Here is a 24,563-nt window from a genome sequence, read left to right as displayed (position 1 = left end):
GTACTTTTTGAAGTGTAGCCATGTTGTAATGTAGGAAACATGGCAGGCAATTTGCACACAGCAAACTCCCACAAACAACAATGTGATAATGACCAGGTAATTAGTTTTAGTGATTTGATTGAAAGGGCAGACGGGGCCTGGTTTAACATCTCACCTAAAAGATGATATATCTGACAGTGCAGCACTTACTCAGTACTGACCCTCCAAAGGTGCAGCGCTCCCTCAGTGCTGCCCCTCTAACAGTCAGTGCTCCCTCAGTAATGGCCCTACGACAATGTAGCATGCCCTCAGTATTGCCCCTCTAACAGTCAGTGCTCCCTCAGTAATGGCCCTACTACAATGTAGCATGCCCTCAGTGCTGCCCCCCCAACAGTGCAGTACTACACTGAGGGTCACAGCCAAGATTATGGGTTCAAGTCTCTGATCACTGCCTCAGTCCTGCAGCCTAACTCTCTGCTCTGCCCTCATGGGTATTGAATCTGGAAGGAGTTACTTTACAAAGTTTCATGGGGTTATTTTCTGTGTCTCTCTTCTAGGTATGGTTGGGTGGATGATGGCTTTCTTGTTATTCCGAGAATCAGTTCAAAGGAGCAGTGTGGAAAAAACGGAACAGGCGTATTAACCTGGAAAGCTGATCCTGACAAACAGCACGATGGTTATTGCTTCCGGAAGAACGGTAACTGGAGATCACTCACAATAGAATTAGATTTTTTAAAACCTTAATGCAAGCATTGCCTGAAGAGACTGAACATTAAGATCACTGTACAGGAAGGATGTGCCAATGAGCAAAGATAATTCAATGAGAAATGTATAGAAATCATTTAAAACTAGTGCACAGGTATGAAAATCAATGAAAAGGGTGAATGGAACTCTTAAGGAAAGAAATGGCAGTTATGTTATAACACTCAGGGCCACTCAGCTCCTGGCCTCATTACAGCCTTGGTTCAAACATGGACAAAGGCAACTCACCACCACCTTCTCAAGGACAACAAGGGATGGGCAATAAATGTTGGCCCAGCCAGCGAAGCCCACATCCCGTGAATGAATTAAAAAGAGCTGAACTCCCGAGGTAAGGTGAGAGTGACTGCCCTTGACATCAAGGCCGCATTTGACCGAGTGTGGCATCAAGGAGCCCTAGCAAAACTGGAGTCAATGGGAATCAGGGGGAAAACTCTCCACTGGTTGAAGTCATACCTAGCACAAAAGAAGATGGTTGTGGTTGTCGGAAGACAGTCAGCTCAGCTCCAGGACATCACTACAGGAGTTCCTCAGGATAGTGTCCTCGGCCCAACCATTTCCAGCTGCTTCATCAATGACCTTCCTTCCATTATAAGGTCAGAAGTGGGGATGTTCATTGATGATTGCACAATTTTCAGCACCATTCATAGCTTCTCAGATACTGAGGCAGTCCATGTCCAAATGTAGCAAGACCTGGACAATATCCAGGCTTGGGCTGACAAGTGGCAAGTAACATTCAAACCACACGGGTGTCAGGCAATCTCCAACAAGAGAGAATCCAACCATCACCCCTTGACATTCAATGGCATTACCATCGCTGAATTCCCCACTATCAACATCCTGGTGGTTACCATTGACCAGAAACTGAATTGGAATAGCCATATAAATACTGCGGCTACAAGAGCAGGTCAGAGGCTAGGAATCCTGTGATGAGTAACTCACCTCCTGACTCCCCAGAGCCTGTCCACCATCTACAAGATACAAGTCAGGAGTGTGATGGAATACTCCCCACTTGCCTGGATGAGTGCAGCTCCCACAACACTCAAGAAGCTTGACACCATCCAGAACAAAGCAGCCCACTTGATTGGCACCACATCCACAAACATCGACTCCCTCCGCCATCGACACACAAAAGCAGCAGTGTGTACCATCTACAAGATGCACTGCAGGAATTCACCAAGGCCCCTTAGACAGCACCTTCAAACCCATGACCACTACCATCTAGAAGAACAAGGGCAGCATATACATGGGAACACCACCACCTGGAAGTTCCCCTCTAAGTCACTCACCATCCTGACTTGGAAATATATCACCGTTCCTTCACTGTCACTGGGTCAAAATCCTGGAACTCCCTTCCTAACAGCACTATTGGTGTACCTACACCACATGGACTGCAGCAGTTCAAGAAAGCAGCTCCCATCACCTTCTCAAGGGCAACTAGGGATGGGCAATAAATGTTGGCCCACCCAGCGAAGCCCACATCCCATGAATGAATTAAAAAAATATAAATAGTTAAGATCAGTATTACGTCTGGAGTAACTGTGTTCAGTTCTGAGTGCTACACATCACAAAGGATATTTTAGCCTTGGAGGGGATACAGCACAGATTCACGTAGAATGATACCAGGACCAGAGGGGTTAAATTATGAGGACAAGTTGCATAGACTAGGCTGGTATTCCCATGAGTTTAGATAGTTTAAGAGTGATCAGGGTAAATAGAGAGAAACTATTTCTTCTGCGGGGAGTCTAGAACAAGGGAGCATCAACTTAAAATTGGAACGAAGCTGTTCAGGGGTGATGTCAGGAAGCACTTCTTCACACAAAGGGTAGTGAAAATCTGGAACTCTCCCCACCACCCCCACCTCCCCCTGAAAAAAAGTTGTTGAGACTAGAGGTCAGTTGAAAAATTCAAAGCTGAGATTGTTATATTTTAATTAGGTAGAGGAGTTAAGGGTTACAGAGCCAAGGCAGGGATATGGAGTTCAGTTACAGGTCAGCCAGATCAGATCTAACTACAGCAGAGAAGGTTAAGTGGAGACCTAATAGAGCCATTCAAAATTATGGGGTGTTTTGATGGAGCCAGTAGGGAGAAACTGTTTTCTCTGCTAAGTGGGACGGTAACCAGAGGTCATAGGTTTAATATCATTTACGCAAGGACTAGAGGGGTGATGAGATTTTTTACGCAGCGAGTTGTTCTGATTTGGAATGCGCTGTGTGAACGGACAGTGGAAGCAAGTTCTACAACAACTTTCAAAAAACAACATACTTAAAGAAGACTAATTTGCAGGGTTATAGGGAGAATGCTGGGGTTTGAGACTCAATTGGACAGTCCTTTCAAAGAGTTTAACTAACTTACTTGAGTTTTTTGATAAGGTAACAGAGGGTTGATAGGGGAAGTGTGACGTAGATGGACTTCCAAAAAGTATTTGGTAAAGTGCCACACAACAGAGTTCTGAACAGTTAGAGCTCATGGGATAAAATCCCAGACTTGGAGACAAAATTAGTTAGTGACAGGAAACGAGGAGTAGTGATGTTAAAAGCAAAATATTGCAGATGCTGGAAATCTGAAATGAAAACAGAAAATGCTGGAAAAACTCAGCAGGTCTGACAGCGTCTGTGGAGAGAGAAGCAGAGTTAATGTTTCGAGTCCGTATAACTCTTCTTCAGAGCCAAAGAGAAGTAGAAATGTGATGGAATTTATATTGTTTAAGGGGGTGGAGCAGGTAAAGCAGATAGAAGGTCAGCGATAGGTGGGGGCTAAGGAGACATTGACAAAGATATCATGGACAAAAAGACAAAGGAGACGTTAATGGTAGTGGTAAGGACTAAAGAAGGTGCTGGTAGTGGCAAAGGTAAGAATGCAGAATGTGTAAATAGCAGAACAAGGGCCAGCACTGTGAGAGAACAACATAGAACAAGTGATAGATGGCCCTTTTTGGGAGGGTGTGGGTTGGAGGAGAGGGTAGTGGTTGGGGAAAAATGACAGAAAAAGGGATTAAAAGGGGACAAAACAATGAATAAATGAATAAAATAAGTAAATAAAAAAGAAATAAAATAAGATTAAAATATTTTTAAAAAAAGGATTTTAAAAAGGGGTGAAGATAGAGGATAGAGTTCATGGTGTGAAGTTGTTGAGCTCAATGTTAAGTTCGGAAGGCTGTAAACTGCCTAATCAGAAGATGAGGTGCTGTTCCTCCAGCTTGTGTTGGGCTTCACTGGAACATTGCAGCAGGCCAAGGACAGACATGTGGGCATGAGAGCAGGATGGGGTGTTGAAATGGCAAGTGACAGGGAGGTCTGGGTCATGCTTGCGGACAAACCGAAGGTGTTTACACAAAGCGGTCACCCAGCATGCGTTTGGTCTCCCCAATGTAGAGGAGACCATTGGGAGCAGCGAATGCAGTAGTGTTGCTGTTTTTCAGACTGAAGGAAGGTTTATAATGGAGTTCCTCAGGGGTCAATGTTGGGACGTCTGCTCTTCCTGAGATACATTAATGGCCGAAACCTTGGTTTACAGGTCACAATTTCAAAATTTGCAGATGATATGAAATTTGGAAGTATTGTGAACCATGAGAGGATAGTATAGAACTTCAAAAGGACATAAGTTGGTGGAATGGATGGACAAGTGGAAGATCAAATTTAATGCAGAGAAGTGTGAAGTGATTCATTTTGGTAGGAAGAATGCAGAGATACAGTAGAAAATAAAGGGTACAATTGTAAATGGGGTGCAGGAGCAGAGGGGCCTGGGTGTATGTGTACATAAATCATTGAAGATGGCAGGACAGGTTGATGGAGTGGTTAATAAAACATTGGGCATCCTGGGCTTTAACAATAGGGACATTACGTTAAACCTGTATAAAATACTGGTCAGGCCTCAACTGAGTATTGCATCAAGTTCTGGGCACCACCCTTTAGAAAGATATGAAGGCATTAGAGAGGGTGCAGAAAAGATTCCCCAGAATGGTTTCAGGGATGAGAAACTTCAGTTACCGTATATACTCGAGTAATAGTTGATTTCATGAAAAAGTCCACCCCCAAACTTTCGCCAAGATATCTTAACTTTTCATATATTTTGTGTATAAGTCGACACTTCAATCACAATATCTTCTGGTACCATGCTCCATATTACATCATTCCGTCATCAGGCAAGACATTTTTCCCATTGAATTAATCATTATTCTGACAACAAATGGTTACCAGTATCTTGCCTGTTGCTCCACAGCTCACAGTAACTGCACAAACCCATCGAGAGCTTGGAGAGCCTTTTCTGCAACCTGCAATCTTCCAACACCATCATGCGTGACCAAGAGCGACGGCACACAGTACACAATGATCCCCTGAGTCTAATGTGACACTGACCTCAATCTCTCTGCTCTGGCGGTACAGATCAACCATGTTCTCTCCCTTTCTCACACATGGATTTTTAAAGGAGGGAAAAGTGGCACTGGATATTTCTTGCATTTTTACAGAACTATATAGACAATGCAGACTGTAAGCAAATTCTGGGAATCAGAAGGATCAGCAGTTTCAAAGCATTGACAATGGACATTGCAGGGAGAACAAGGAGGAGAATATAACTTTAATAAACTAAAAGTAACAAAACTAAAAATATAACCTTTAAAATTCTTGGCAAAAGCTGATGTACTACCGTAAACAGTTTTACCAGTAAATAGGTTTAAAGTGGAATATGACAATTGATACATAGATTTCAACCCCATAAAAATATTATTCATGTATAAGCCAACCCCCTACTTTTTGCCTAAAAATCTGGTCTAAAAAAAATCAAATTTTACATGAGTATATATGGTACATAGAAAAATTGGAGAAATTGGGGCTGTTCTGTTTGGAGGAGAAGGTTGAGAGGAGATTTAATGGAGGTGTTCAAAATCATGAGGAGTCTGGGGAGGGTGGACAAGGGGAAACTGTTTCCATTGGTGGAAGGATCAAGGACCAGAGAGCACAAATTTGAAGTAATTGGCAAAAGGAGCAATAGCAACATGATGAAAAACATTTCACACAATGAGTGGTTAAGATTGGCAATGTACTGCATGAGAGTGTGGTGGAAGCAGATTCAATTGAGGTTTCTAAGGGAATTGGACCATTATCAGAATAAGAAAAAAAATTGTAGGGCTACAGGAAAAAGGCAGGGGAGTGGCACTAGGTGAATTGCTCCTTTGGGGGCCCAGCACAGGCATGATGGGCTGAATGGTTTCCTTCCATGCTGTGACCATTCTATGATTCCATGATTGAATAGCCTCCTGATTGCAAGACTCTATAACAGGCATGAGGGGCTGAAAGGTCTCTTCCTGTATCTGTGTTGCAAATATAACTTGAAGCCATCGTTGTTGGTTTCTTTATCAAAGCTGGCTGTTTCTTGCTTGCAATGTAGAGTCATCTGTTGTGTGTTCTAACTTGGCTGTGGAGCCTGATTGCAGGCCTGCATGGCTTTCCACAGTCCGGGCTTAGATCAATGATCTGATTTTGTTGGAACTGCCTGATCTTTCCAACCTTTTGTCCTTAGCGACCTCGAAGGAAACTACACCACTACTTTAGATTGCTCCCAAGGTAGTTCTTTCTGGTGCATTTTTCTCCCAGCCCATGGTGGACATACCACAACTTGAGGCAGCCAAGGACAAATGGTATCTTTTTAACAATTTAGAAGCTCAAAGTAGGCAGCAAAATGCAGATCCCAGCAAGGTTGGAAAGAGCAGAGCAGAAATTTATAATCGTCAAAGGGGGTTTTAGAAAGTGGGGTTGGCTGTCATAAACCAATGTTGAGGAAGAGCCCAGAAATGTTAAGAAGAGAGAATTGGATTGTTGCTCTAACAAGAGGAATGTTAAAGGGTACGGAAAGAAGTAGACAGTGGGATTAGACCAGAACAGGCAAGATGGGCCGAATGGCCTGTTTCTTTTTGTATTTGTTCATGGGAAACGGGCATCGCTAGCTCGGTCAGCATGTATTGCCCATTCCTAATTGCCCTTGAAAAGGTGATGGTGAGCTACCTTTTTGAACTGCTACAGTCCATGTGGTGTAGATACACCCACAGTGCTGTTAGGGTTGGGGGGGAAGTTCCAGGATTTTCACAGAATCACACAGTGCAGAAGAGGCCCTTCGGCCCATCGAGTCTGCACCGATACGTGAGAAACACCTGACCTACCTACCTAATCCCATTTACCAGCACTTGGCCCATAGACTTGAATGTTATGACGTGCCAAGTGCTCATCCAGGTACTTTTTAAAGGATGTGAGGCAACCCGCCTCTACCACCCTCCAGGCAGCACATTCCAGACTGTCACCACCCTCTGGGTAAAAAAGGCTTTCCTCACATTCCCCCTAAACCTCCTGCCCCTCACCTTGAACTTGTGTCCCCTTATGACTGACCCTTCAAATAAGGGGAACAGCTGCTCCCTATCCACCCTGTCCATGCCCCTCATAATCTTGTACACCTCGATCAGGTCACCCCTCAGTCTTCTCTGCTCCAACGAAAACAACCCAAGTCTATTCAACCTCTCTTCATAACTTAAATATTTCATCCCAGGCAACATCCTGGTGAATCTCCTCTGCACCCCCTCCAGTGCAATCACATCCTTCCTATAATGTGGCGACCAGAACTGCACACAGTACTCCAGCTGTGGCCTCACCAAGGTTCTATACAACTCCAACATGACCTCCCTACTTTTGTAATCTATGCCTCGATTGATAAAGGTAAGTGTCCCATATGCCTTTTTCACCACCCCACTAAAATGCCCCTCCGCTTTCACAGATCTATGGACACACACGCCAAGGTCCCTTTGTTCCTCAGAACTTCCTAGTGTCATGCCGTTCATTGAATACTTCCTTGTCAAATTACTCCTTCCAAAGTGTATCACCTCACACATTTCAGGGTTAAATTCCATCTGCCACTTATCTGCCCATTTGACTATCCCGTCTATATCTTCCTGTAGCCCAAGACACTCAACCTCACTGTTAACCACCTGACCAATTTTTGTGTCATCCGCAAACTTATTAATCCTACCCCCCACATAGTCATCTATGTCATTTATATAAATGATGAATAATAGGGGACCCAGCACAGATCCTTGTGGTACACCACTGGACACTGGCTTCAATCACTAAAGCAGCCTTCTGTCATTACTCTCTGTCTCCTACAACTAAGCCAATTTTGAATCCACCTTATCAAATTACCTTGTATCCCATGTGCATTTGCCTTCTTTATAAATCTCCCATGTGGGACCTTGTCAAAGGCTTTGCTGAAATCCATATAAACTACATCAACTGCACTATCCTCATCTACACACCTGGTCACCTCCTCAAAAAATTCAATCAAATTTGTTAGGCATGACCTCCCTCTGACAAAGCCATGCTGACTATCCCTGATCAAACCTTACCTCTCCAAGTGGAGATAGATTCTCTCCTTCAGAATTTTCTCCAATAGTTTCCCTACCTTTGACGTGAGACTCACTGGTCTGTATTTTGACCCAGCGACAGTGAAGGAACAGCTGTATAGTTCCAAGTCAGGATGACATGGTTTGGAGGGGAACTTGCAGGGAGTGTTGTTACGATGCATCTATTGCCCTTGTCCTTCTATGACTCGAAGACATCTTTTGGATATGGAAATGTAATGCTTTGAAGTGTGAGACTTTGATGTGTGATAGTGAAAGTGTGTTGCCCGCATTCTGACATGTATGCACAGGCAGGCACAAACAAGTGTAGTCTTTGGAAGAAATAGGGTTAGAGTATGGAGAATTTTGACCAGGGTATGGAGTAACACCATTTTAAAGTCATGCATGCTCTTCTTATTTTTATATAATGCATTGTTTTTGGAATTATTCATTATAGTTCAACAACATTTTGGGAAACACAGAAATAAAATTGGCTGGAGGACAGACTAAAGGGGCAAGGAGGTGAAGAACCCAGGAGCTACAGTGCCATTACTGGTGGGAGGGTGTAGTTACAACATGACTTTGTTACATGGACAGTTTCCATATAGAATGTGGACAAAGGAATTTTATTTCTTTCATGGCATGTGAGCGTCACTAGCAAGGCCATCCGTAATTGCCCTTGAGAGGGTGGTGATGGGCAGCCTTCTTGAACCACGGCAGCCAATCCTGTGTAGGGTCCATAGGGTTATTAGGGAGTTCCAGGTTTTTGACCCAGCAACAATGAAGGAACAGCAACAGAGTTCCAAGTCAGAATGGCATGTAGTTTGGAAGGGAACTTCCAGGCGATTGTGTTCCCATGTGTCTGCTGCGCTTGTCCCTCTAGGTGGTAAAGTTTACATGTTTGAAAGGTGATATCAAAGGAGGCTTGGTGAGTTGCAGTGGTGCATCTTTTATATGGTATATACTGCTGCCACTGTGCACTGATGATGGAGAGAGTGAATGTATAAAGTGGTGGATGGTGTGCCGATCAAGCGGACTGCTTTGTCCTGGTTGGTGCCAAGCTTCCGGAATGTTTTTGGAGCTGCATTCATCCAGGCATGTGGAGACTATTCCAGCACATGCTTGACTTGTGCTTGTAGATAGTGCACAGGCTTTGGGAGTCATGAGGTGAGTTACTTGGGCTGCTTCAGTATCTCAGGATTCACAAATGGTACTGAACATTATGCAATGGTAGATGAACATCACCACTTCTGATCTTATGATGGAGAGAAACTCATTGGTGAAGTTGCTGAAGATGGTCAAGGAATTCCTGCAGTAATGTCCTGGGGCTGGGATGTTTGGCTTCCAACAACCACAACCATCTTCCTTTGTGCTAGGTATGACTCCAACCAGAGAACAGTTTTCTCCTGATTCCCATTAACTTCAATTTTGCTAACATTCCATGATGCCACACTCGGTCAAATGATTCCATGGTGTCATGGGCAGTCACTCTCACCTCACCCCTTGAGTTCAGCTCTTTTGTCCATGGTTGGACTAAAGCTGTAATGAGGTCAGGACCTGAGTGGCTCTGAAGGAACCCAAACTGAGCATGTTGGAGAAAGTTATTGTTGTGTAAGTACAGTTTGATGCCACTGTTGACAACACCTTCTATCACTTTGCTGATGAACTAAGGCTGCAATGAGATCAGGCGCTGAGTGACCCTGGTGGATCCCAAACTCAGCATTAGTGAACAGGTCATTGCTAAGCAAGTCCCATTTAATAGCACTGTTGATGACCCCTTCCATCACTTTACTGAGGATCAAGAGTAGACTGGGTAGTGGGCCAGGTTGGATTTGTCTTGCTTTTTGTGTACAGGACATACCTGGGCAATTTTCCACATAGCCGGGTAGGTGCCAGTGTTGTAGCTGTACTGGAACAGCTTGACTAGGGGCCCAGTGTGTCTTGGAACACAATTCTTTAGTACTACTACCAGAAGGTTATCAAGGCCCACAGCCTGTGCTGTATCCAGTGCCTTCAGCTCTTTCCGATATCCTGTGGAGTGAATCAAACTGGCTGAAGACTGGCATCTGTGATGGTGGGAACCTCCTGAGGAGGCCGAGATGGATCATTCAGTCAGCATTTCTGGCTGAAGGTGGTTGCAAATGCTTCAGTCTTGCCTTTTGCACTGGCATGCTGGGTTCCCCCATCATTGAGAATGAGAATGTTTTTGGAGCCTCCTCCTCCAGTTGGTTCTTTAATTGTCTACAACCATTCTGAGTAATGTGGCAGGACTGCGGACCATTGACCTGATCTGTTGGTTGTCAGATCGCTTCGCTCTGTCTATTACGAGCTGCTTCCACTGTTTAGCATACATGTGGTCCTGTGTTGTAGCTTCATCAGATTGGCACCTCATTGTAGGTATGCCTGGTGCTGCTCCTTGGATGCTCTCCGGGGCTGATCTCCTGTCTTGATGGTAATGATAAAGTGAGGGATATGGCAGGCCATGAGGTTACAGATTGCAGTTGAATACAATTCTGCCACTGCCATAATGGCTCACACCTCATGGGTGTCCAGTTTTGAACTGGTAGGTTTGTTCAGAATCCACCACATTTAGCACAGTGGTAGTGTCACACAACACGATGAACAGGATCCCCAGTGTGAAGATGGGACTTCAACTTCATAAGGACTGTGCTGTGGTCACTTCTAACAATACTGTCACGGATAGATGAATCTGCGACAGGTAGCTTGGTGAGGGTGAGGTCAAGTGCGTTTTCCCTCTTGTTGGTTCCCTCAGCGCCTGCCGCAGGCCTAGTCTGGCAAATATGTCCTTCAGGTCTTGGCCAACTCAGTCAGTAAGTGGTGCTACCGAGCCACAAATTTGACATAAAAGTGTGACCAAAACTTGACAAGCTGCAAGACCTTATGGACGGAAAATATATACAGATGTAAAATGTTTAATGTCAAATTGCATCATAGCAAGTTGAGAAATTGAATTTAATAGATTTAGTGATTTGTGGACTGGAGCAGATGAAAATGACCATGAAATCTGCCAGAGTGTCATAAATCCAAATGTTTCATTAAGGTCCAGTCTGTGCCTAAATGTGACCCCAGTGCCACACCAACACAGTTGACTCCAAATACCCCCAGGTCACCAAGAGTTGGGTATACATACTGTCTTCTCCATGTCACCTACGTCTCAGGAACAAATTAAAAATACCATCACAACAAAGGGCTCTCCAGAACCCATTTTATCGAATGAATGGAACCAGTGCCCAGCTTTTTCGGAATGAACAGCAAGTGCTGGCCATGCCAGCAACAGCCGCATCGCGTGAATGAATAAAAGAAAAAAAATTCTAACACAGCCAACATACAGTGGTGATCCCACTATATGTAGCTGCAGGAATTGAAAGAAACAATTAAAAAAACAGCCAACAAAACAGGAAGAATCTCATTATCAGCAGGATGCAAAGATTTTGCACAAGTCAGGAGTTCCAAAGTGTTCTCTTCCTTTCTTAGTTTAGATCTCAGAGGTGATTTAACTCTGCCATGTCAGTAACTTCCCGCATAGCTTTGTGTCTCTGTATGACCCAACAGTTGGCAACTCACTGACCTGTTTGTGCAATGTTGATATGTGATGACATTATTATGCATGTGTACACTATTTGATATAATTTGCTTTGTGAATTCCCTCCCAGCATTATTGTTATAAACAAGTAATTTCAGTTTATATAGGAACGGGAGGCCATTCAACCCCTTGAGCCTGTTAACCATTCAGTTAGATCATAGTTGATCTGTATCTTGACCTCATCAGCCTTGATTCCATGTGGTTGGATTAATTCAGAATTGGTGTTGTTGATCCTAATCTACAGCATTTTCTTCATTTTTAAAATTTTTTCTCCAGGTGCTTGCATCTGTTGTGCATCCCTGGTTGCCCATCCTTAGTAGACCTTCTTCTTGTGGTAATGGTGCTCATTATTATGTTATTACTGAATGGTGGGCCATTTCAGAAGTCATTCAGAGTCATACTCATACTATGGACTGGGTTAGGACAGCAGGTTTCCTTCCCTGAAGGATATTCGTGAACCAGTTGGGTTATCATGACAATACAACAGCTTCAAAGTCATTTTTTTTTTTTGGTGGCTGTCCTCTCCTTTTTTGACTCTTTACTGGTTCCGAAGACATGGGTTGGCATTTCAGTGCCTCACCAATTTCCAATTCCTCATCTCCATGTCTTGACAGTGATTGATGGTAGGCCATTTCATCATGGGCCAAGACATCGGGAGATATACATCAGGTCAATCAGCACCTGTGAAGAGAAAAAACATTTTGGGTATATACACAGATCCATCTATTCGCTGCTCAGATGAGGTGTCGCATACACTGAGGAGGCTAAAAGCAGATTGGGCGATAAGTTTGTTGAACACACCTGTTCAGTCTGCATAAAGGTAAAATACTGCGGATGCTGGAAATCTGAAACAAAAACAAAAAATGCTGGAAAAACTCAGCAGGTCTGACAGCATCTGTGGAGAGGAAGACAGAGTTAACGTTTCGAGTCCATGTGACTCTTCTTCAGAACTAGAAGGAAGTAGAAAAAGAATATCCAGCATGGTGTATAACAGGGAGCTTGTTTATTCCTGTCTCTTTTGAGCTATGTCCCCAAAACCAATCTCATTCCCTTTGAACTTTTCTGCTTTGGATGGTGGAAATTCCACATTTCTACTTCCCTTTAGCTCTGAAGAAGAGTCATACGGACTCGAAACGTTAACTCTGTCGTTCTCTCCTCAGATGCTGTCAGACCTGCTGAGTTTTTCCTGCGTTCCTTCTTTTTGTTCAGTCTGCATGCCTGATCCCAAACTTCTGGTCGCTTTCCTTTTAATTCTCCGCCCTCCTCCCACGCTGATCTCTCTGTCCCTGGCCTGCTGCAATGTTCCCATGAAGCTCAATGACGCTCGAGGAACAGCACCTTTCAATTCACAGCCTTCTGGATGCAAGACTGAGTTCCAGCAATTTTAGATTGTAACCACTGATCCCATTTTCTCAGACAGCTGGTGCTGGCAATGATTCTGCTGTTGCCATTTGCAGCTCCTCTAGACCCATCTTTTGTTTCTTTACTTGTCCCATTACCATCTCCTTTTGCTTGGCACCATCATCCCTTTTGTTATTTAATCTCTCCCGCCTTCCACCCTCTCACAGGCCTTCCATTGTTCTTTCCTCCCCTCCTCTCTTTTCTCTGCCTCAGTATTTGCTTAAAATCTGTTACATGTCTAACATTTTCCAATTTCTAATGAAAAATCATCAATCTGAAATGTTAACTCTGTTTCATTCTCCGTGCTGTCTCGCTCCAGCATTTTTTGTTTTATTTGAGATTCACAGCCTTTTTCTGTGTGAGGGGTGTCTCTCAATTTCCACCATCCAAAGCAGAAAAGTTCGAAGGGAATGAGATTGGTTTTGGGGACATAGCTCAAAAGGGACAGGAATAAACAAGCTCCCTGTTTTACACCATGCTGGATATTCTTTTTTTTATCAATTTACTATTTGTCTGGCATCACTGTCCCAGGATTCTCCTGTATCTGCTCATAGCTCAGACCCTCCCCACATTCTGGATCACTCTTGTGGCTTTTCTCTACGCTGCCGTAGGGCACCACTGCTTCCCTCGTGCTTCGGTTGACGTAGCTCGTGGTTTTGTAAGAGGAACTCCAGGACTCAGCAATGCGTCTGCGAGCCCAAAATGGAAGTGCTGCAGCACAAACTTTCAGCACCGAGCTCATTGTTTTTCCTGGGTTTCTGGCAGGAGTGCCTCAGGAGATTCATCTCCCCATTTCTGGAGATTTCGGTATAATCTGGGAGAGTTGGCGACACAGGAGCTAGAGCTAGATCTTGACATTGTGCTGGAGTGTGAAACACTTAATAGGTAGCGAGTCGCCAGATCATTACCCATCGCTCCCTGTTTCATTTCTCTTTAAGTCAACTGGGCGCGATGTGAAACAGGCTGCCTCCTAGCTATAACCTATTTAACACTACCACGCAATGTCAAATTACGCCGATGTGGTTTCGCGGGTCAGAGTGACAGGGAAATGCACAGGTTCAAAGCTTTACAACAACTTGCATTTATATAGCATCTTTAATGTAAAGTGTTCCAAGCTGCTTCACAGGAGTGTTAGCAAACAAAATTTGAAATTGAGCCACATAAGGGTATCTTAGGGCAGATGACCAAATGCCAGGTCAAAGACATGGATTTTAAGGAATGTCTTAAAGGAGGAGAAAGAGGGGACGAGAGAGAGGTGGAGAGATTTAGGGATGGAATTAGGGCCCAGGCAGCTGAAGGCATGCCGCCAATGATGGAGCAATTAAAATCTGAGGTGTTCAAGAGGCCAGAATTGGAAGAGCGGAGAGATCTCAGAGGGTTGTAGGGCTGGAGGAGGTTACAGAGGTAGGGAGAGGCGAGGCAATGGAGGAATTTGAAAACAGAGATGAGAATTTTAAATTCAGCGTGGTCAGACTCCAAGCCAATGTAGGTCAGTGAGCAGAGGGGGTGACGGGTGAACAAGACTTGGCTTGAGTGAGGAAACGGCAGCAGAGTTTTGGATGAGCTGAAGATTAGAGAGGGTGGAAGATGGGAAACCAGCCAGGACAGGCAATAGAATAATCAAGTCCAGAAGGAACAAAAGCGTGGAGGAGGGTTTCAGCAGCAGATGAGCCGAGACAGGAGTGGGGATGGGCGATGTAATGGAGTTGGAAATAGGTAGCTTTGGTGATGGTGAGGTTTGGGGTCAGAAGCTCAATGGAGGGTCAGGCAAGATGCAGAGGTTGTGAAAGGTCTGCTCAACCAGAGATAATGACCAGGAAGATGGAATCTGTGGCAATGGACAGAATTTGTGGTGGGAACTGAAGACAATGGCTATGGGAATCCCAATGTTTAATTTATAGTAGTGGCCGGGAGGTTGTTTGTTGATTCCTGGAGGCTCTCAGACAGTCAGGGAGGGTTGGCGACCCTTGTTAGAGAAGGGGTGGGGGTGGGAAGAATTCCTCATAGCCTGGCGCTTAATTTGCAAAAAGTATTGAACTCAGCAGATTTCCAGCCTCTTAAGAGCTTATTGTTTCTCTTTTTACTTGTGCCAGCTTTCAAAGAAGAATTTCAGATGGGTGACAGTTTTTTGAAAGCTGATATTTCCCTGTTTAGTCCTGATTTCTGTCTGCTCCTTGGGCACTCAGCAATTCACTCCTACTGTTGTTCATCATTCCCAGATTCACTTCCAAATTTAATTTCTTCGCATTTCAATTCATCATTTGGGCTTTTTCTTCCTTATCATCTCATTTTCCATTCACTTCTCTTCCTCTCTCTCTTTCCCCATTCATATCCTGTACCTAAATAACAATCTCCCGGCTTTAAAACAGTTTATAAAAGCGTGCCATTTATACAAAGGATTTTTTGATAAATAAACCTGACTTTGGGAAAAAAAATCTCTTAAAAAGGGCTTTTTTTTAAATTTTAAAAACATCAATGAAAGCAGGAACATGGAGGTTGAGAGTTTTAAAGGTAATGATGGCAGACAGATCAAGCTTTACTTGATTCAGCCTCAAAATTGGTGAAATTGATTTTGGGCAAGAGGCCAGAATAGACAATAGTGAATTATCCACCTGTTTTACACCTTGTATGGTTTTCGATTCCATCAACATCAATGATTTTCTGTTGCCACTTCACCCCTTCTGCAGCACAAGGCAAATTTTATTCCTGGAATATGTTGGAATGTAAATGTCCATTAAACTGAGAAACGGATTCCCTTCCATTTCTAGCCTGTTATGTACAGGTTCAGATCTGTTTGGACACTTAGCTTTCCTGACACCCCCCCACCCCACCCCACCAACGCTTTTCTCCCTTCCTTCGTCCTGTCCTGAAGGTCTTGACCCTATTAATTATCCTTTGCCCACTGACTCCCTGCTCCATCACTGCTTTCTCTTTACTCCTGGATCTTTTTTCTCTCGACTTTGCTCTTTATTCCTTGGCCCTTGGACTTGAGAGTCCAGCTGTGACTCAGTGGGTAACACTCTGGGTAGAAAGTTGCGGGTTCAAGTCCTGCTCAGAAACTTCAGCAGATTCTAGGTTGACACTCCCAGGGCAGTATTGAGGAGGTGCTGCACTGTTGGAGATCATTCTTGCACGTTAACTAAGGTGCTCTCTCAGGCGGATGTAAAAGATCCCACAGCAGCGTTTTGAAAAAGAGCAGATAAGTAATTCCCGGCGTCCTGGGGCCAATATTATCCTTCAGCCAACATCACTAAAAACAGATTACCTGGTCATTATCACGTTGCTGTTTGTGGGATCTTGCTGTGCACACACTGACTGCTGCATTTCCTACATTACGACAGTGAGCATACTTCAAAAATAAAGTACCTAACTGACAGCGAAGCATTTTGGGACATCCTTGGCTGTGAAAGGTGTATAAAAATGCAATTCTTTCTTTTCTTTGAAACATTGCTCTTTAATTCCTATTGTTTAGCACATTCCTCCTAGCCTCTCGCGGTCCACTAGTGTCGCTCCAGAGGAAATATGGCAGAAACCCTGTTGAAGCGTCAAAGTGGGATTTCCAGCAAAGTAATGACAACAGCGTAAGAGGAGTACAGAGAGAGACAGCCTGACACTGATCAGAATAAAAGGGACGAGCTTCCTGAGGAGCCAGGCATCATGCCCAATTAATATTAATGAGGCCCGGGCCCAATTTCGGGCCTCCGTCAGGCCTCCTGGTTGAAGGTGGGGTGGGGTCTCATTTCGTGCATATGCCATTTCAAGTCAGGGTATAGCAGGGTCACTTGAGACCTCAGGGGATTAACTGTCCCTGTCCTTTTGCAAGTCACCCCAGGCCAAGGTAAGGATCCCATGCTCAGGGTTACAAGCCATGGCCAACAGCAGAACCAACAAGTTTTTGGCAGTGATGGCAGAAGAAGGAAAAGCCAGTTCAAAATTTTCAAATCCCAGTAAAAATCAGTATTACCGGCACCAGTAATACTGGAGATCCATTTTAAGGCGCACAAGACCAGTTCAGACAAGTTTTACTGGTACCCTTCATTTCCAAGTTTTACTGGTTCTTCCTTGGCTGCTTACAGATGCGGGATCCTCTGGGAAGAGGACTTTATTTCCTTTAAGCACATATGAGGAAGGCAATAGGAAATCACCTCATGCTTTTTTTTCCCTAGTCATATCGCTCATTGAAGTTGAAAATGGCAGGCTCCTACAAGCAGCTGAAGAGGGAAGTGCAAGACCGCGAGGCATGGAGAACTGAGCAGACTACTACCATCATTTCAGGTCTAAAAGACAAGCCTAGAGAAATTCCCATCCAAGTGTTTCTGACAGTGCAGCACTTTCTCATTACAGCACTGACGTGACAGCACAGTTTACATCCTGAATTATGGACAGTATAAACCGTCAATTAGAAATGCACAGATTAATCAGGGACAGACAGCATGAATTTGTTGAGAGAAGGTCGTTTCTGATTAAATTGATTGAATTTTTTGAGAGGAAACAAGCACAGTCAAAAGGGTAGTGCATTTTGATGTGGTTTACATGGATTTAAGCAAGGGTTTGGACAGGCTCCACACGGCAGAATGATCAGAAAATTTAAAGGCTATAGGGTCCAAACAAAAGTGGCAAGTAGGACCTAAAATTCACTCAATGGCAGGAAACAAAGGATCAACATGTGTTTTGGTAACTGGAAGACTGTTTCCAATGGGGTTTCGCAGGGCTCAGTACTGGGTCCCTTGCTTTTCACGGTGTGTATTAATAATTTAGACTTAAATATCAGGATCATGATTAAAAAGTTTGCGGATGATAAGCAAATTGATCGAATGGTTAATAGTGAGGAAGAAATAATAGCAATAGTGGACTGCAGGATGGTATCAATGGACTGGTCAGGTGGGCAGAAAAAAGGAAAATGGAATTCAATATGGAAAAGTGTGAGGAATGCATTTGGGGAAGGCTAATAAGGCAAGGAAATACACAATAAATGGTAGAATACTGAAAAATGCAGAGGAACAGATGGATCTTGGAGTGCATGTCCATAGATTCTTAAAGGTGGCTGGACAGGTAGATAAGGTGGTCAAGAAGGTTTACGGGAAACTTTCCTTTATTGATTGAGGCCTGGAGTACAGGAGCAGGGAGGTTACGCTCGTACTGTATAAAACACTAGTTAGGCCACAGCTAGGATACTGTGAACAGTTCTGGTCACTACATGACAAGAGGGAGATGATTACATTAGAGAGTGTATAGAGATTTACGAGTTTGTTGCCGTGACTGGAGAATTTTAGTGATGAGGGAAGATTGGATAGGCTGGGGTTGTTTTCTTTGGAATAGCAAAGGCTAAGGGGAGATTTAATTGAGGTGTTTAAAATGATGAGGGCCTAGATAAGTGGATTCAAAAGGAGCAACAGCAGAAAGGTCAGTAACCAGGGGCATAGGTTTAAACTAATTGGCGAAAGAATTAGAAGAGGTTTGAGGAAGAATTTTGGTGGAAGTCTGGTACTCACTGTCTGAAAGGGTGGCAAAGGCTGAAACTCTCATTGCATTGAACAAATAATTGGATATGTGCTTGAAGTACCATAACCTATAGGGCTACGGATCAAGAACTGGAAAGTGGATTAGTAACTTTTTTCCGGCTGGCACAGATTGGATGGGCTGAATGACCACCATATGTGCCATAAATTCTCTATGATTCCATGTTGAGCCCATAAGGCTGAATTTTCTGGCTGGCGTGCGGGTGGTGGAGCCCGCATGCCAGCGCTTAAAATGTCGTGCGCTGACGTCGCACAAGCGTCCCGATGTCAGCGCACGGCATCGAGATGTTTCGGTCAGCGGGCGCGCTATGCAGCAGGACGCGCGCCCGCCATTAATTAAAGGCCTCGTTAAGGCCATTAAATGACCAATCGACCAGGATTTTGAGGGGCCCGTGCGAACTTCGGGTCAGCGCACGGGCCCAACGGGCAGGCGGGTTTTTTTCACAAACCTCATCCAGTGGCAGGATGAGGTTTGATATTGGAATTAAAAAAGTTCACTAAAGTGTTTGTGTACTTCATTAACATGTCCCATCTCGTGTGACATTTTCACATGAGGGGGACATGTTAATGATTTTTTTATTTTTCTATTTTTAATGTCTCACAAACTTTCAGCGATCTCCCCAAGGCAGCACTTTGCCTCAGGGAGATGTGCGTTCTTTCACGCGCATGCGTGAAAGAGCGCACTCTCGCAGTTGGGGAATCCCCCCCCCAACCCGCACAGGAAGCACATAGCGCTTCCCATCGGGCGGCCCGCTGGGCCATGTAAAATAGTGGCGGGGCCCGTTTCGGCGGCGGTGATCGGCTGCCCGCCCGCCGCCAAGTTGGTCGGGCCCACCCGCCCATCAAGGGCAAAATTCTGCCCATAGTCTTCTAATCCAGAAGAGGGTGTGTAATCTACTGAAGCTGATCTGGAAAAAGGACAGAGCTTTGGGATTAAAGTATTAGCAATGCCATTACTCACGAAATCATGTAAAGCAGATGTAATGGTTGAAGAGCCTACTCCTGTGTTCCCTGGTTTGGTTCAACTATTTTCATTCAATTTCAACAAAACTGCCCGACAAATATTGCGTTCAGTTCTGGGCACCACACTTCAAGAGGGATGTTGGCCTGAATGAGTACAGCATAGATTCACCAGAATGATACTGGAATAAAGACCTTAAACTATGAAGACAGGTTGCATAAACTAGGCTTGTGTTCCTTTGAGTTAGGAATAAGGGATGATCTAATTGAGGTGTTTAAACAGATAGGAGAACAGAGTAGATAGAGATAAACTATTTCCTCTGATGGAGAGTCCAGAACAAGAGGGCACAACCTTAAAATTAGAGCCAAGTTGTTCAGAGGGGATTTCAGGAAGCACTTCTTCACACAAAGGATAGTGGAAATCTGGAACTCTCTCCCCACAATGGATGCTGAGGGCCAATTGGAAATTACAATACTGAGATTGATTGATTTTTGTTGGGCAAGGGTTTATCAAGGGTTATAGAACGTAAGTAGGTAAATGGAGTTAAGACACAAATCAGGCATGATCTATTTAAATGGTGGAACAGGCTCAGCGGCTGATTGGTCTCCTCCTGTTCCTATGTTCCTAGGCAGTTGGTTCTTCACCAATCAGCAAGTAACTGTACAATCTTTATTTAATGTCCAACTTCACCTTTGTCCTTTCTCCAGATGCCCAGAAGACGAATACCTGTGAGCCATTAATTATACAGACCACAACTGTCATCATGAATCCAACAAAAACATTATTAACGCACCTGGGTTCCACTAGCATGAACACTGTAACAGAATCCAGCTCTGAACCTACCCCCTTACCAGACACCAACACAACTCCTGTACCTCGGGAAACAAATTCCTTTTTGTCAGCCTGGATCAGCACAACTGCTCGTTCATCCACCTCCTCAGCATTGCTCAATACACTAACTATAGCGGAAGATCACAAGCTGTCCAGCGACTGGATCATGTGGGGTGAGATTCTAGGAAATTGAAATTCATTCTTTCCTTTTATAAAATCTAAGTTAAACACCTGAGTGCTGTAATGTTTGAGGCGGTGTCCTTCAAGTGAGAAATCAAACAGATCCTGTCCTGTCAGGAATTGTATTCCAGAGGAAAAACAGAGCTTTAGCCAACTTTCCTCCCTCATTCAGTGGGAGCAGGAAAGCTGCCTATCCATTCACAGTGGGTCCCATCTATTATTGCTTATTCCCTCTTTCTGTATAAAACAATGCTATCCCCAACTTTTTAGACTGAGAAACTTAAGGTGGAGTATAAATGCCCACATAGATTGGCATGGCTTCTAAGTCTCTATATCTAGGGCACCATCAAAGAAGAAACAGCAAGGTAAATCAGGAATTGGTGATTGGGTAACAACAAGCATTGAGTTTAAAAGCCTGATGATTACAAGGGATAAGGAGGGTCTCCTAGAGTTCTGAGGTGCTGTGCAGGACATGACACAATGAATCCTGCTTCCAGATGAGGAAGGATCAGGGTAATTAAATAAATTGATGCTTATAGCATTAAAAAAAAGATTAACCATTGTTTCATTGACCAACTTTACAGCTGCATTATCCATGGAATGTTTAAGGGTGATTGTTTTTACGTTAGGAACCTGAGCTAGCCCCTGGACAAGAATGAGGTGAATAACTTGGGTGGGTGGGGTGTTAGTGGAACTGAACGAGGGAGGAATCTTGGTCAAGTTCATCTTCAAAAAGTTCCACACAATCCCTAATATCTAACTCACAGGGCCACTGTTTGACTTCTTGTCTGAAGGGTAGAATCTACAACATTCCCTCAGTGCTACATTCGAGTGTCAGGTTCAAGCCTTAATGTGGGAATTAAATCCACAACCTCATAAGTGTTACAAGCTGACATATCTCAAGTGTTTGTGATGTACTGTGCAGAGATAATGCCATGTCTTCACACAACAGTTTGACTGGGAATCTCCTCGGCACTGTTCCCACTCTGTCACCATTACTTTGCTGGTAAGTCTGTTTATATACATGAATGAAGATTTACACTGCACTTTCAGCAAAGTTACAACAACCGAGTTAGGGCAGTTCTAAAAAAATTCCCCTCCTATGCTCATTTTATTCTCCACTGACCTATAATCATGATTAGGCTGATGGATCACAGGGACACATGCAAGAGGCGAGATTTTCTTCTGCAAAGTCAGGAGAATTCCGGGCTCCATGAACGCCAATTTCTAAAAATGCCTGACTGAATGTCAGATTTTCATTCCGGGGTGGCAGGGTTCCCTGGCTTCGCGCTGGGCGATACCGGAATAAGTGTGGAGGATTACAGGTAAGGAGGCAGGCCATGCGGAAGGCCTGCTTCCGTGCTCCAGCACTAATGTTGAAGTTTAATAAAAAGCAGAAAAACATAAATCAGCGCTCCAGCCCCTCACCGCCACCGCCCCCCCACCCCCGACTACACTCCCCATGGCCCTTCCATGCAACCCAGCCCACCTCATGCCCTCTGCTCACTCCTCATGGCCCCTCACACCCTCCATGCCAACCTATGCTGCTGTCCACTTCCCACCCCTGTCTCCTCTCTGAGGCATAAGTGGAGGCCACTGCCTGTAAGGCAAGTAGTCCGAAACCCATGCTGAAATGGGTGGGTTGCCCGTGGAAGGGCATCAGGCATCAAGAGTTCAACTGAACTACTGAAATGAAGTCCGAGGCCCCGTTTCAGGCCAGGCTTGGGCCTTACTGTGAGCATGTGCAATGGTGATTCCTGGCCCAGAAATGAGTCCATTACGAACCACTCATGAGCTGAGATAATTAAAACGATCATGATTCACTTTTTTAACCTAACCTGTGGGAAAAAGCACCATTATCCAACTCTGATTGCATGCTGAGTTTATCATGCAATTCATAGAACAATACAGCACAGGAGGCCATTCGGCCCATTGTGGCTGTGTTGGCTCTTTGAAAGGGCCATCCAATTAGTCCTATTCCTTTACAAAAATAATCCAGCATCTGCAGTTTTTTGCTTTTATCTTAGTCTTATTCCTTTGTTCTTTTCTCATAGTCCTGTAGCATTCTACTCTTTGAACAATTATCCAATTTCCTTTTGAAGGTTCCCATTGAATTTGCTTCCACAGCCCTTTCAGATGGTGCACTGGAGATCACAACTAGGGTTGCAAACTTTGGCTGGTCATATTCCAGGAGAGGTCGGTGGAAGTGACATCACTGAAGGTTTATTCAGTGAAATTGGGATTATTTTAAAGCAGGAATTTTGAAAAAAGATGGAAAGAATTTAGCAGACTTTGCCTTATTTATTTTAATCGCCTGGTGGATTCAGTGCCACTTTCTGAGCTGGAGCCAGAGGATTCCAGACATGGACTCCTGCCTGCCCTCCTCCCCGGAATTGTCAAATGCAGCTGCACCTGGCCATGGAAGCAGAGCGGGGCTCACTCTAGGCTTCTGCCCAGGAGCTGGGATAAGCCAAAGCCGATGACACCCAGTATCACGGATCCAGCTTTCTCCCCGCTCCTCAGCAACCTGTCAGTCGGTGCTGCTGGGATAGGGGCAGGGGGCAATAGAGCCGCTGGTTGCCTCCTAGCATCTCGGGTCCTGTGTGAGACTCCAATTCAGCATCCAGGCCGGTCAAGTTCTTGCTGGAAACCATCATGATTCTGATGTGTTTGGTGGGGATAAGGGCAATTACAGGTTTGCCGTCAGTGACTTCTTGCTCATCCCTTCTGCCTGTGTGCACGGGTAGATAGGCAGGTGCAAGCTACCTTCTACTCACTGTCCTTTTCCGTTGCTGCTGCACTCTGCCAGGTTCACTCACTGGTTACACGCGGCCCCGATCGATCATAGAAATTCAGGAACAGTGCACAGACTTCTCTCTACACTTGTCTATCACTGTTAACAGAAGTTAATCAGTCTGATAGTCCACTTCTGGACTTAAACATTTTACTGCCCGTTAAAAGGTGAAATCCATCCCTCGTTGAGGGGCTGTTATTTCCTTTACAATTTAACAGTATTTCTTACCTGAGAATGCACGGTGGCGTTAAGTGTGACCCAGCAGACTGAATGTCAAAGCAGGGCATCATCCTTCTGTGAAATTCAAACCCCCACCAATCCCATCGCAGCCCACCCAAAGTCCCAGCCAATTGGGGTCCCCCTGGCGGTTTTTCTGGTTTTTGATTGGATGTCACTGTGCGGATCCAGCTGTGACTCAGAAGCATGTGACTGATTTGCTTAGAACAGTGTTTTAACAACCACCGGAATGCTTTCTTTGGAGATTGATGCTGATTCCAGGAGACTCCCAGCCAATCCAGGAAAGCTGGAATCCCTAATCCCAACAACTCGCTGTGTAAAAATATTTCCCCTCATCACCCTTCTGAATCTTCTGTCAATTACCTTAAATCTTTATCCTCTACTTACTGGCCCTCCTACCAGTGGAAACAGTTTCTCTTTATTTACTCCATTGTAATTTTGAACATCTCTACCAAATCTCACCTTAAACCTTCTCTGCTCTAAGGTCAACAACCCAGCTACTCCAGTCTCCTGACGTAACTGAAGTCCTGCAACTGAACATTTGTTTCATTTTGAAGTTTATTAGCTTAGACCATCTTATTTATTGTGTGATTAATACTTGCCTCTTTGTGAACTTGCAGTATTGGGTATGGTGGTGATCGGTTTGTTTGTGGTCCTCGTGGCTGTTGGAGTTTATTACCTCAGAAAGTAAGTGCTCTCTAAAGTCAAGAGCATTGCTTGCCAAGTGGGAAGTAGCATTGTTAGAATACATTGAAAATCAACTTTATATTGGGGGAGATGTACGCTGAGCAACACTTAAAGGCTGGAGGTTCAACTTGTGGGGTCATGTGCATAAATATATAATAAACATTAATATTAGTATGCTTAATTGGGTGCATGGGACCTCAAACATTGCACATCACAAAACTGAACGCGCC

General features: G+C 44.3%; 1 protein-coding gene and 1 long non-coding RNA gene across 3 annotated transcripts in view; one reads left to right on the top strand and one right to left on the bottom strand.

Moving 5' to 3' along the window:
• The window catches only part of LOC144684927 (lymphatic vessel endothelial hyaluronic acid receptor 1-like), a 43,817-nt gene that overhangs the window by 14,104 nt on the left and 5,150 nt on the right, over positions 1-24,563 (top strand). Inside the window, exons 3-5 of one of the 2 annotated variants that reach the window (XM_078549341.1) lie at positions 537-676; positions 20,312-20,608; positions 24,267-24,333. In XM_078549341.1, the coding sequence (XP_078405467.1) occupies positions 537-676; positions 20,312-20,608; positions 24,267-24,333 (504 nt within the window). The remainder of the gene's footprint in view (positions 1-536; positions 677-20,311; positions 20,609-24,266; positions 24,334-24,563) is intronic. The other variant, XM_078549343.1, reaches the window with a different exon arrangement.
• LOC144684928 (uncharacterized) overlaps positions 11,038-24,563 on the bottom strand; it is a 33,354-nt gene continuing 19,828 nt past the window's right edge. The window contains exon 3 of the long non-coding RNA XR_013577589.1: positions 11,038-12,404. This is a non-coding gene — a long non-coding RNA (uncharacterized LOC144684928). The remainder of the gene's footprint in view (positions 12,405-24,563) is intronic.

This window comes from Cetorhinus maximus, chromosome 9 (genome assembly GCF_964194155.1).
Source record: "Cetorhinus maximus chromosome 9, sCetMax3.hap1.1, whole genome shotgun sequence".
In the NCBI taxonomy this organism is placed as follows: Eukaryota; Metazoa; Chordata; class Chondrichthyes; order Lamniformes; family Cetorhinidae; genus Cetorhinus; species Cetorhinus maximus.
Note: the sequence above shows the minus strand (reverse complement) of the source record. Positions and strands in the feature narration are given on the sequence as shown.